The sequence below is a fragment of the Aotus nancymaae genome, unplaced genomic scaffold (assembly GCF_030222135.1).
Source record: "Aotus nancymaae isolate 86718 unplaced genomic scaffold, 86718_ANA_hifiasm-v0.15.2.pri h1tg000016l, whole genome shotgun sequence".
Taxonomy (NCBI): Eukaryota; Metazoa; Chordata; class Mammalia; order Primates; family Aotidae; genus Aotus; species Aotus nancymaae.
Genome location: NW_026988428.1, coordinates 24635305 through 24649893, shown reverse-complemented (window position 1 = coordinate 24649893; position 14589 = coordinate 24635305). Strand labels below are relative to the sequence as shown.

Here is a 14589-nt window from a genome sequence, read left to right as displayed (position 1 = left end):
CATGAGGTCAAGAGATCGAGACCATCCTGGTCAACATGGTGAAATCCCGTCTCTACTAATACAAAAAATTAGCTGGGCATGGTGGCGCGTGCCTGTAATCCCAGCTACTCAGGAGACGGAGGCAGGAGAATTGCCTGAACCCAGGAGGCGGAGGTTGTGGTGAGCCGAGATCGCGCCATTGCACTCCAGCCTGGGTAACGAGCAAAACTCCGTCTCAAAAAAAAAAAAAAAAGAAATCACGCTGAAATAGTAAATGTAATTAACATATCTGCTGTATCTTCTGAGAACATGAATTCAAAACTAACATTTTTGCCTTCTGAATTCAATTCATCAATATAAAATTTGAAAAATTTTACAAGTTTCAAAGTCTGCGTTTAAGTGGAAGTTAAAATAAGATGAAATAATTTTTTAAAGTCATAAATAATAATCTGGATATAAATCCAATGCCTTTTTCTTCTAAGGTATACCTTTTCTTAAATACTCCAATAATTTAAATGTCAGTATACAGCATGTAGTTTTTTTCACTCAATAGTACAGATACTAATCAAGTACCATGAAATTACAGTTGACCTTTAAGCAGTCAAAAATGGACATTTAGGGACCGGGTGCGGTGGCTCATGCCTGTAATCCCAGCACTTTAAGAGGTCCAGCATTCTGGGGGCCCAGCACTTTGGGAGACGGGCATTATCATTTGAAGTCAGGAGTTCAAGACCAGCCTGGCTAACATGGTGAAACCCATCTCTACTAAAAATACAAAAATTAGCTGGGTATGGTGGCACATGCCTGTAATCCCAGCCACTCAGGAGGCTGAGGCAGGAGAATTGCTTGAACCTGGGAGACAGAGGCTGCAGTGAGCCAAGATCACATCACTGCACTAGGTGACAGAGCAAGACTCTGTGTCCAAAAAAAAAAGTGAATTTAACTTTCAACTCTCCAAAAACTTAAGTACTAATAGCCTACTGTTTATTGTTGACCAGAAACCTTATATATAACACGAAGAGTCAAATTAACACATATTATGTATGTTATATGCATTACATATTATATTATGTAATACAGTATATACATAATAAGCTAAAGAAAATCATAAGAAAAAATACAATTACAGTACTATACTGTATTTACTGATACCATGTTTATGCCATCTATTTACAAGATGAATCATCAGTTTAAAATAGCAGCAACTGCAGCTGCAGACCACAATCTACAGCTAAATATTAAGCAATTAGGCTGGGCACGGCGGCTCATGCCTGTAATCCCAGCACTCTGGGAGGCCAAGGCAAGCAGATCACAAGGTCAGGAGTTCAAGACCAGACTGGCCAACACGGTGAAACCCCATCTCTTACTGAAAAATACAAAAATTAGCTGGGCATGGTAGCTCATGCCTGTAATCCCAGCTACTTGGGAGGCTGAGGTAGGAGAATTGTTTGAACCAGGACCCTGAGAGGCGGAGGCTGCAGTGAGCCAAGATCGTGCCACTGCACTCCAGCCTGGGCTACAGAGCAAGACTCCATCTCAAAACAAGAAAAAAAAAAATTAAGCAATTAAACTTTTTATTGTAATGTCATGACCTCTGTCTGCTTCTTGGGAGCACTTGAAGCATCACTAGTGGTACTTCATATGGGTCTCATAGTGTTATTCAAGGTTTAGAATACTGCACGAAACAAGATGAAAATAGGTAAGAACTGTAAGAAATGACTTTCTAAAGCAATATGCAATTTACTGGAGCAAAGAACTGTTCATGCAGAGATGATTAGCGTCACACAGCAGTTTATGTAGATACTCGCAACACCTGAGCTCATTGTAGTAACAGGAAGTGGCTAGAAAATCATTACAGTAGTATGATATGTACTAGTTAATGTTATGTAGTTATGATTTAATACTGTATCTTTCTGTTTGCTAACATTTTTCTCAACTGGGGACAGTATCATGTACAGTGTGTGTGAAAGTTTTGATAAATTTTTATTTTGTAATAGATGTGTATATTTTATAGTAGTGAGAAAATAAACTAGTACCTACATATATTTTACGCATTCATGATACACCAAACCTTTATTTTTTGTTTCTAAGCTACACAGTTCATCTGTGAGTTTTAAATTGTCACAAATCTCAGAAAAAATTTCCAATATATTTATTTTAAAAAATACACATAGTAGTGGACCCGTGTAGTTTAAAGTTGTCTTGTTCAAGGGTCAACTGTACTTCACTTTAAAAGATATATGGTCTCTAATAAATGACTATACAGCTCCAGCCTTTTAATACTTGGGAGAGTACATTCTGAAGTCATCTCTAATATTATGTTGTCTATTTTTATTTATATATGCTTGAAATATATAATCTTAAGTAAATTTCTTCTATTCCAAGTAAAAAAGACCTCCATTTATAAAAACCCCATTCCTAAGATAAAATACTTCAGTTAATATTTAAAATGCTATTCTATTTATAAAGCTCAGCAGTGCCATTCAGTTCACCTGAGTCAATGTCTAAATATACGAGGTAAAGAAACTGAAGAATCCACTGAAATCATAATGCCAAGTATCACAAGGTTGAACAACAAAACATAAAAATATTTTGAAGCTTGGTGCAGTGGCTCATGCCTGCAATGTCAGCATTTGGGGAAGCCAAGGCAGGAGGATCATTTGAGTCCAAGAGTTTAAGACCAGCTTTGGCAACACAGGGAAACTCCCATCTCTACAAAAAATAAAAATAAAAAAATTAGCTGGGTGTGGTGGCACATGCTTGTAGTACCAGCTACTCATGAGGCTGGGGTGGGAAGATAACCTGAGTCTGGGAGAGATTGTGGCTGCAGTGAGCTGAGATTGTGCCACTGCACTCCCTGTCTCAAGAAAACCAACAACAACATTTTGAGATTTGTGTTTTTTTAAAGATTTCTACTCCTAATGATGATCGTATAATAAATAGTATTTATAAAATATTGTGAATTATTGAATTTAAGAATGAAAAACGGGCTAGGCACAGTGACTCACACCTGTAAATCCCAGCACTTCAGGAGACAAAGGCAGAGGATCACTTGAGACCAAGAGTTCAAGAACAGCCTGGGCAACATAGCAAGACCACATCTTAACAAAAAATTTTAAAAATTAATTGGGTGTGGTGGCACAAGCCTGGAGTCATAGCTACTCAGGTGGTAGGAAGACCCCTTGAGCCCAGAAGTTCAAGGTTGCAATGAGTTATGATCATGCTACTGTACTCCAGTCTGAGTGACAGAGTGAGTCCTCTGTCTCTAAAAAATAAGAATTAAAAAAAGGAATTTAGCATATTACTTTAAATCCTCTCTTTTTAGAAAACAAAATACATATATACAAAACCAGTTAGAGAGAAACAGCAACTGATCTAGACTAAAAATACTTATAGTTAGAAGAAACCTTTACCACTATCTCATTCAGTTCCTTTCCTAGATCAATGAAATATAAGTCCCAGAACAGTAAACTGACTTGCAATAATCAGATAATTAAGAATTAATAATAAAACTTCCTAAATCAATATAATTTCCTATATTGCTAATCAATAAAATTAAAATCTTCACCTTATTAATGATGCAGTCAAATTTTAACTGTTTAGTTATACTTGAATGCAGCAAACAAACAGTTTCCTTCTATTTTTGAATAACAGTAGAAGGAAGACACACTGGACTAGTAACCAATTCTAACTTCTCGGATATTTGTGCTATCCTAGCTTCAGGCTCTCCTCGATAAAATTAATGCTTTATTAGATAATCTCTGAGGTTCCTTTCACCTCAGCAATTCTATGATTTTTAATATAAAAATTGCCCCTCTTACTCCCTAGCTAGACTATAAAAATTTTTAGGGGCAGGAATCATGTTTTATTCATTATGTATCTCCAAAAGTTGGCACACTGTCTGCCACTCCCTGCCCCAAAAAGATCTCCGTAAAATCTGTTGAGGTGATTTGAATATAATTTTCAAGGACACATCTTTTAAATCCCTAAGGTAAAACATGTTTCACTTCTAAATACCCAAGTATAAAACAATTTTCATACTTAAATGGTTACATAAAAATTCCGACAAAAGTGTTTTTCCCTTTCAAATGGCAGTGAAATCCTTGTGCTACATCTATGCCTTGTAATAATTGTAGGAAGAAATACTATGAAGAAGAGTCCTAAATTATAAGTTAGATAACTAAGTAAATAATGCATCTTTAGATAATCAAGACATAAATATACAAACACTGCCTGTAAATTTCAGATGGACAATAAGGACAGATGGGCACCGGGTACTAAATGACCATTTATATTCTTACTTTGTATTTCAATTCCTGGAAAGAAAAGTATAAGACTTAATAATTCAAAATTGAAACACCATTTGGCTTTCATAATAATTACACATCAAAATATTATCATGTCCCCAAACAAGCCGTTCAAACTTTAGCTACTTACTTGATGGCCCAAGGACATCTTTGCTATCACCAAGAAGCTTTTAATGCAGGGTAATTGAGCAGCAAACAAATACAGTCCAAATCAGGAAGAAGCAAAATGCATCAGGATGGAAACAGCAGTGAAACAAAAGGACAAGGAAAATAGCATTAGTTTATAAGTAGAAAGCACATGCACATCAATAGTAATAATCATAGTAATTTACAAGAAACTTCCTTTTCCACACACAAAAAAAGATCTTGGATTAAGCAGTATCAAATATTTGTTTTGTTTTCGGAAAATGAAGGTGGTAAGAGAAAAACAGAATCACCTAAGTATTTCGTTTTTAAAATTAAGTCAAAAATTACTTTCAATTATAATTCAAGATAAGAGTTAGTAATGGTAAAAAATATGTAGGAATTTAAGCGACAGCCAAGTTATGCATTCCTTAAATTTAAGGTGGTTTAAAAATATATAACACCCATGCACTATTAAAGATTAGTTCTGCATGCCGTAAAGCACTTAACACTACATAGAGATTTAGTATGTTTCTTCCACAAAAGAGTAAGGAACATTTATTAAGTGTTTGTTACATGCCAAGCATTGTGTGAAAAGCTTCTACAGAGACATTAACAAAGTAACAAATTTTTTCTCAAATAGCAAAAAAAGAGAGAAATACTCATTAGAAAGAAGTTTTATTAAGTCAGATGAAATTTTCTTAGGGCCCACTACAATCAAGCATAATATTTGGAGTTACTGGTCTTTGGGAAGTCAGAAGACCCAACTCTTGAATGAAGAGCTTGAAATCAACTAAAAGAAACGAGAAAAAGACTGCTGACCTTTTGTTTAGTAACTATTTTAACATAAATTACTCTAAATGTTGCCTATAGACAGGTGCTTTGGTTCCGGTAGGAACAGAGTTCTCAGCTCTCCTTCACTTTAAATACCAAATACAGTAACATATCAAAACAAATGCAATAACAGAAACAAAAAATTCCCAAGAATTACATTATTTGTTGGTCTTAAAGATATTTGAGGATCTTAATTGGCTGTGACAAAACAAGTTAGCAGTTGTTTGCTTGCTTTGGGCTTTTGTCACCTCTTCGAAGAAAATCTTGGACCTATTCTTCCCTAAGTGGTGGCTTTTCACAATACTTGAAATGGTCTTCTAATGCCTTGAAGGCATTTGCTCTGTTGGTGTTTGTACAATAATCCCATTTAATCTCATTCTTTTAGTTTTACAAACTAAAGCTGACAAAGTTATATTCTCCTGGGCTAAAGCGATCCTCCAGCCTCGGCCTCCCAAAGGCCTGGGATTACAGATGTGAGCCACCACATCAGGCCCTAAATCACTTCTAATGAACAGAATACAGTCAAAGTGATGGGATGTCTCTTCTGAGATGAGATTATAAAGAGACTATGACTTCCATCTTGCCTGCAGTCTCTCAGTCTCTTGTAGATAGATTACCCTAGGGAAAGTCAACTGTCACTTCACATGTCAGCCTTGTAGAGAGGCCACTAGGTGAAAGAACTATGGTGTTAGTGAGGTCAGGCAAAACCACTAACTGCACTTGGAAGCAGATCTCCCACCTCCTTGGTCAGTCAGTTTTTTTGTTTGTTTGTTTTGACATGGAGTCTTCCCCTGTTGCCCAGACTGGAGTGCAGTGGCACCATTTTGGCTCACTGCAACCTCTACCTTCTGAGTTCAAGCTATTCTGTCTCAGCCTCCCAAGTAGCTGGGACTACAGGTGCATGCCACCATGCCCAGCTAATTTTGGTACTTTTTTTTTTTTTTAATTGCATTTTAGGTTTTGGGGTACATGTGAAAAACATGCAAGGTTGTTGCATAGGTGCATACGTGGCAGTATGATTTGCTGCCTCCCTCCCCTTCACCTATATCTGGCATTTCTCCCCATGCTATCCCTCCCCAACTCCCCACCCCACCGCTATCCCCCCCTCCCCCCAACAGACCCCCGTGTATAGTGCTCCCCTCCCTGGGCGACACAACATATCTACAACCACCTGATCTTTGACAAACCTGAAAAAAACAAGCAATGGGGAAAGGATTCCCTGTTCAATAAGTGGTGTTGGGAAAACTGGCTAGCCATATGCAGAAAGCAGAAACTGGACCTCTTCCTGACACCTTACACTAAAATTGACTCCAGATGGATTAAAGACTTAAACATAAGACCTAACACCATAAAAACACTAGAAGGAAACCTAGGCAAAACCATTCAGGACATAGGTGTAGGCAAGGACTTTATGACCAAAACACCAAAAGCATTGGCAACAAAAGCCAAAATAGACAAATGGGACCTAATCAAACTCCACAGCTTCTGCACGGCAAAAGAAACAGTCAATAGAGTGAATTGGCAACCAACACAATGGGAAAAAATCTTTGCAGCCTACCCATCTGACAAAGGGCTGATATCCAGAATTTACAATGAACTAAAAAAGATTTACAAGAAAAAAACAAACAAGCCCATTCAAAAATGGGCTAAGGATATGAACAGATACTTTACAAAAGAAGACATACATGAGGCCAACAAACATATGAAAAAATGCTCATCATCACTGGTCATTAGAGAAATGCAAATCAAAACTACATTGAGATACCATCTCACGCCAGTTAGAATGGCGATCATTAAAAAATCTGGAGACAACAGATGCTGGAGAGGATGTGGAGAAATAGGAACACTTTTACACTGTTGGTGGGAGTGTAAATTAATTCAACCATTGTGGAAAACAGTGTGGCGATTCCTCAAGGACCTAGAAATAGAAATTCCATTTGACCCAGCAATCCCATTACTGGGCATATATCCAAAGGATTATAAATCGTTCTACTATAAGGACACATGCACACGAATGTTCATTGCAGCACAGTTTACAATAGCAAAGACCTGGAACCAGCCCAAATGCCCATCGATGATAGACTGGACAGGAAAAATGTGGCACATATACACCATGGAATATTATGCAGCCATTAAAAACGAGGAGTTCACATCCTTCGTAAGGACATGGATGAACCTGGAAAACATCATTCTCAGCAAACTGACACAAGAACACAAAATCAAACACCACATGTTCTCACTCATAGGCGGGTGTTGAACAAGGAGAATTTTGGTATTTTTAGTAGAGACGGGGTTTCACCATATTGGAGGCTGGTCCCTGACCTCATGATCCGCCTGCCTTGACTTCCCGAAGTGCTGGGATTACAGGTGTGAGTCACCATGCCCCGCCTGGTCAGTCTTTCAGTTGAGATTGCAGCAGTGCTCAATATCCCCCACTATCTTGACTGCAACTACATAACAGACTAAGAGACCTCTAGCTAAGCTGCTCTTAGATTCTGATCCATGGAAATTTTGAGATAATAAATGCCTGTTGCTTTATGCCACTTAATTTTTAGATAGTTTGTTATGTACCAATAACTAACATAATACTGGAAAACTGGAATAAAGTTAAGCTAACAGAAAGAACTGTGGCAAACTACAAATGCTTCATAGACAATCTCTAAGATCTTCCTGAATTGATATGAATAAGTATGTAGTTTCCCTAGATTTATCAGTAACTTCTTCAAGAAAAGCATATGTTCTAATCATATGTATATATAGCTGACAGTATTTAATTTCACAAGGCCAGTCATGTTTGAAAGTTTTGTAATTGATCTTCTATTTAGAGTGAAAGATTAATAAGCTCACCTTTCATTGTACAGCTCTGTTATATACTCATATTTTGTCAGTTAACAGCACTATGTCAACTGCTATACAGCTGTATTCCCTGTTTACTCCCAAAAAATAATCCCTAGCATATACAACAACTACTGAATATTTGCTCCAAAAGCATTCAAGCATAGTTACTCAAGACATTATCCTCAAGCATGTCCATGTTATATAAATCTGATTCTATTGGATCAATCCTATTTTTTTCAAGTTGAGGCACTGAACAATAATCAAAACAAACATTATTTTTTCCAATCATTCATTTATCCATTTAACAAATACTTACTTAGTTAATACTGCTGACATACATCATTTAGACACCAAGGGACACAGCAGTAAACAAAACAGACAAACATCCTGCCCTTGGTACTTATGTGGATCAAAGTGTTAGCAGTGAAGGTGATGAGAAGTAGTTGAGTTTCCAATATATTTTGAAAATAGAGCAAACAAGATTTCCAAATAGACCAAATCTGAGATAAAAGAAAAAAGGCAGAAACAAAATGACATCAGGTGTTGGGGTCTGAGCATCTAGAAGGATGGGACTACCATTGTCTGCCACAGAAAAGATAGTGAGAACAGCTAGTTTACAAGGAGAAATATAAGGAACTCAGTTTGGGTCAAATTAGGTTTGAAATGAATGTCAGACACGCATCCAAGTGAAAATGTCAAGTAAGCAGTTGGAGATATAAACCTGTACAGAGTAAGGTTCAGGCTGATAAGAAAAATATGAATTATTATATGTATGAGAGTTACATTATATGACCTGAATTGCAATCACAAGACATTGAAAAATGCTGTAGGATAAAAGAACAGGCCCTAGAAAAACATATATTATAATGGACAACACAACTAAGCATCACACTCAAGCACTGCAAATGCAAAGCTGAACACAATGAAAAATAAGCATGGCTTCAGAAACCTTCCTCAAAAGGATATGGATATAAAAGCACTAAACTGGGAGTCAACTGAAATCATCCTTCCAGAGTTGCTTGTAAATGATGCCAATGGGAAACAGGACATAAGTACGTGAGGATTACATATCAAATTTACAAAGTAACACACATCACTGAAGTCTTCTGCACATGGCTAAACTGCACACTAATTTCTTATTCTTACCATTTTTAGGACCTGGGTCAAATTTGTACAGTATCGTGTTGTATTACACATAAATAAAAACAATGTAAAACTGATGTGGAAACACTCTACACAATTACTTTGTACAATATTTAAAAAGTAAAAAGCTAGGCACTTTTTTTGGTTTCTGTTAAAGAACTTAAATACAGCTAGAATCTCAGAGAATCCAAGAACAGCTTCTCAGTTTATTCAGAGAAAGGTCATCATGGGTGCCTACAGCCCCAGCTATATGGGAGGCTGAGGCAGGAGGATTGCTTGAGCCCAGGAGTTCAAGGCTGCAGTGTACCATGATCCATGATCGCACCTGTGAACAGCCACTGCACTCCAGCCTGAGCAACATAGTGAGACCCTGTCTCAAAAGAATAAAAAAAGATTCTCTAATTGACTCTATTTAGAGTAACTTATGTTTACCATTATCCCATAGACAGTGTCCACACAGTTATCTCATTAATTTTGCTATATAAAATATATCAATAATTAAAATTCCAGATAGACATCATACTATCAAAGTATTTAAAAGCATGAAATATTTATAGCCATTACCCAAATCTTTGCTGATTTTCAGAAACAGAGTACTATGCAAAAAAACATGATTTTACTATATGTCTAAATAATTGCTACCTCATCTATAATTAGCATTAAACAAGTAATCTTTAGGACATATAAACATCTTCATCCTGGGAAACGTCTCAGTCTCAAACCACGATGGAAGGTCACCCTAATAATACAGAAGTAATCCTATGCAATCTACAGCTTTGATTCCATTCCCTTTGGCACAGCACTTTCCTCTTAATATGCATCATGGCTTGATTTAAGTCGTCTGACTCATGACAAAGAGCTTATCAAGCACTGACGTAGCTAGTGGCACCTCTTCACCCAGTAAAGTTGGTCAAGTTGTTACAGAAGCAATCCTGCTGCAGCTGGCTCCAAAAAACAACAATTCAGATGGATGATATGAAACATCTGAAGAGTGCTCTATTTAGTGTTATCATAGGCCCTTAGAATAAGAAACTTCAGAGAGAGCTACATAGGGCAGCTGAGAACTGTTTGTTCTTTGAACAGGAGTCATCACTCTACACTTAGCTGAATGTTTAATATTCCTGTAATCATCTGCAAAATACACTTGTGAACATTTTACCCTTGAGTGTCATGGGAGAGATTTTAAAGAAGTATGTTTCTAGGAACTACAGTTTATTACTGTTGGATAAAGAATATGATCTGGCCTGCCAAGCAGTTATTTTAAAATAACCTAATCGCACTTTTGATCCAGCAATTTCCCTTCTAGGAATATTAATAAGAGGATCATATAAAATGTTCAAAAATATGTGTCCATGGATATTTACCACAACACCATTTACAGTAATCTAAAGAAGTAATTTGTTTTAAACAAGGTAATAAAATACCTTCACACAATGAAATAGCATATAGTCATTAAAGTTTCTTTTTCCAGCCGGGTACGTGGCTCACACCTGTAACCCCAGCACTCTGGGAGGCCAAGGCAAGAGGATCACTTGACGTCAGGAGTTTGGGACTAGCCTGGCCAATCATCTCCACCAAAAATACAAAAATTAGCCAGGCTTGGTGGTGTGGGCCTGTAATCCCAGATTTTCGGGAGGCTGAGGGAGGAGAATTGCTTGAACCTGGGAGGTGGAGGTTGCAATAAGCCGAGATTGTACCAATGTACTCCAGCCTGGGTGAATGAGTGAGACTCTATCTCAAAAAAAACACAAAGTTTCTTTTTCCACCTACTAAAAAACATCCATTATATATATTGGCTTTTAAAAGTAGGTTATAAAGAAGCTTGTATGATATGACCCTACTTTTATAAATTTTCTTATACACATACAACCTTAGGAAAGATGCTGCCAAAATATTAACAGTAGTTAACTTTATGAGGTAGGATTTTACTTATATTTTTCTTTTTTGTTTAAGTATGGTACAGTAGTATGCATTATTTTTACAGTCAAAAAAAGAACCTTATTTACATTTTGGAAAAAATATAAAGTTTTTAACTGATATTTTCAATCTACACTAGCTATTTCTTATTATGACATAATTATCTATGATTAAGTACAGTGGGAAGCATATTTTAAGAATCCAACTTGAAATCCTAAAAAGATACAAAAATGTTAACATGTTTCACACAGCACCATATATTACTGTCTCGTGAACTTCAGCAACTTCTGAATATGGCAAGATCTAAAAAGAAAACAAATTTTCTCGGGAGTGATTTAATCTCATACACTTGAATTAAACCTGGAGAGCACCCAGAATTTATCAAATGAATTAAGTGGTGCAATAATCTTTTAAGTAATAGTTATTTTTCAAAAGGTTTAATATCACTTCTACACTGAAAACTGAATCCTTTTTAAATAATCTTTTTTTAATCTTGAGGCATCAGGAAATTACAGTTAATTTCCCAACCTGTGGTGTCCTCTCTGGTACTGGCCTGGTAGTTTTTCACACTTTATATCCTTCTTTTATATATTCAATCCTATCAGCATTTTCATATAAGCCTCTTTTGGTTTCTAATATCCCACTGCTCTGGCTTCCCTTCTATTTTCCTGCCTCCAAACTTTTTCCTCCCATTCAATAAGTGAATGCCCATTACCAGGGCTTAGCCTCAACTACCTGTTGTTCTTCCTCTATCTGTTCTTTTCCTGAAGGTTCCATTGATACTTCAAGGCTCATTCATTACCTATATTCAGATAACTTCCTAGTTTGCTCTTCATCCCTAGCATATCTCCAAAACTTCGAAACATTTCTACCTATATGTTTGGACATTATTGCATATTAACTTCTAGTTCTAAAATTTTAACAAAGGAAGGGCTTTACTTCTTTATATCAGAGATAGTACTCAGCTTTCTCTCAGAAACCAGCTTCCACGCTGATTTGCCCATCTTTCCTTCAAACACTCAGGCATAAACCCTTGGTTCATCTGAGACATTTCTCCCAACAATTGATTAAACTATTAAATTCTGATTCTTTTTGCCTCCAGTGTCTATTTCACATTCAGTCCTTTTTTTCACTTCCCATTAGTGGCCCCATGTCCAACCCACACCACCTCATGTGTCAACTTCTGCATCTCCCTTTCAGTCCATGTCCCTGCATGTAGTCTCAGCTCACTTATTCATTTACTATGCTACATACTGGAATTCAAAAACATGACAAAACATAGTCCCTACTGCCAAGATCACCATACATAGAAGACAGTATGTATTATAATTTATTCAACACTGAGATAAGTTATCTCCAGTCTACCCAACATTACTCATTCTTCAAGCTATCTCATCAATATCTCTTAACTTCTTTCTGTGAGGTTTTCTCCTTTGTAAATGCACTAATTATTAAACCTTACAAATTTGTAATTATTAAACCTTACAAATTTCTGGAATTGTTATGAGGTTTAATAATGTCTCTGGAATTGTTATAAGGTTTAATAATGGTTTACTAATGGAATAGAATGGAATGGAATAGAATGGAATGGCTTAATGGAATAGAATTGAGTATTCTATATAAATTTGTTTTGAAGATCAGTATATAGACATAAGGCAGAATTACTTAGTATTACAACAAATTATAAAAACTAAGAAAGGATCCAGAAAGAAGTGATTAATTTACCAACTTAATTTTCTAGGCAGTCACTCTGGCCTCATTTCTCCTCCACTCAAGAACATCTGGTGGCATTCCCTAGTCTTTCAAAAATAATCCCCAAACACTGATAGTTAAAATATTTTACAATTTGGCCTAATTATCCATCCCATAGAAATAATGATTCTCTACAAGAAAGTCTCATGTCTCCACCTAACTCAAATTCCACTTAGCTAAAATTCTGTTTGGTCACACTGCATGCTGCTTAAAGTGATCTGTAATTTTCCCCCTACTTTCTTTTTGCTTCCCTACTCAATAGCTTGAAATTTTAATATGTATTTTCTGTTGTTCTCTACTCAAATGTTAGCTCCACTGGAGTGAGTATTTTGTCTATTTTGTTCACTGCCCTCTCTCTTAAAACTAGAACAGAGCCTGGGCACCATTGTAGACAATGAACAAACCCCTTACCTTGAAAGCTCAAATTGCCAATTCTGCTACCTATGTTCAAGATGAAGTTATTGTTCTCCAGCTCTGACTTTCTAATGTGAGTTCTTTGATAATTCATAATTAGTTATCTCATAGTATTGCCTCTTGCTATATAAATAAATAACTCAATTGTTATTTAACTTTTCTCCACTATTATAATTTAGGTCTAGTACAGTGCTGTCAAATAGAACTTTCTACGACAATGGAAATAGTGTGTATCTGTAACGTCCAACAGGGTAGCTACTACCCACATGTAGCTACTGAAATCTTGAAATGTGTCTAGTAAAACTAAGGAAGAACTTTTAATTTAATTAGGTTAACTTTAAATTAGTCACGTGTGGAAAGTGGCTACACTATCAGACAACTCAGGTCTAGCACAACCTTTACCTTTCTCTAGTTTAAGCTACCACTGACCACTCCTCTAACATTTGTCACTGCTGACCACTCATTTTCTGAAAATTCTGCCCTTTCTTAGTTTCCAAGCTATTTTCTCTTTCTCTTCCCTCTCTATACTTGGCTCCTTTGCATCCTAGAATCTCTTGTTTCCATTCAACATGATTTCCCCAAATGATTTCACTGACTTGATTTTTTAAAGGGATCAATTCACCACTAACTCTCCAAATCAGTTTCCTACCTTACCCTTTCCTGAGCTGCAGCCCCTCAAGGCCATTCCAATGATTCTCTAGGTGAATTCATTCTTCTTATATACAGCATGACATCCTTGGTAAGAGATTTCCTGACTTCCCACTGCAGGCATAACAAACAGATATTCCATCTGTCTTGTCATTGCATCCTTCTATTATCAGGTCGGATTGCAGGGGAAAGCCCACAGAGCTCCATGTGTTCCTAGCAACACTGACTGTGTACTTCCATGTTACTGACTGGGTAGGAGGAAAGACCTTTCACTCAGCCTTTCCCACAACCCCGAATGCTTACAGTCTAACCACCACCGCCTGTCCAACAGATACGCAAGTTTTACACTTAGTTCTTATTTCTGCTTAGAAAACTTCCTTTAGGACTCTGCTCAAAAGCTACTTCATCAGAATACTTCCACAATAGTCCCAAGAACAGCACTCATCCCCTCTTCTGTTACTCAATATCCTTTTACCCTGCTTTATTTTTCATCACAGCAATCATCCCATAACACAGTTCATATTTATATATTTTTCTGTCTTTCTCTACTCAAATGTCAGCTCCACTGGAGTGGGAATTTTGTCTATTTTCTTAACTGCTATATCCCTTAAAACTAGATCAGAGCCTGGCACCA

At 36.7% G+C, this 14589-nt stretch overlaps 1 protein-coding gene across 6 annotated transcripts in view; it reads right to left on the bottom strand.

Moving 5' to 3' along the window:
• The window catches only part of OSBPL8 (oxysterol binding protein like 8), a 194408-nt gene that overhangs the window by 102092 nt on the left and 77727 nt on the right, over positions 1-14589 (bottom strand). For 3 of the 6 annotated variants that reach the window (XR_010342966.1, XM_064376957.1, XM_064376958.1), the window contains exon 3: positions 4417-4453. The exons of the other annotated variants lie outside the window; for them this stretch is intronic. Coding sequence is in view for 2 of the 3 variants with exons in the window: in XM_064376957.1 (XP_064233027.1) it covers positions 4417-4453 (37 nt within the window). In the remaining variant the exon portion in view is untranslated. The remainder of the gene's footprint in view (positions 1-4416; positions 4454-14589) is intronic. 6 annotated transcript variants of the gene reach the window in all.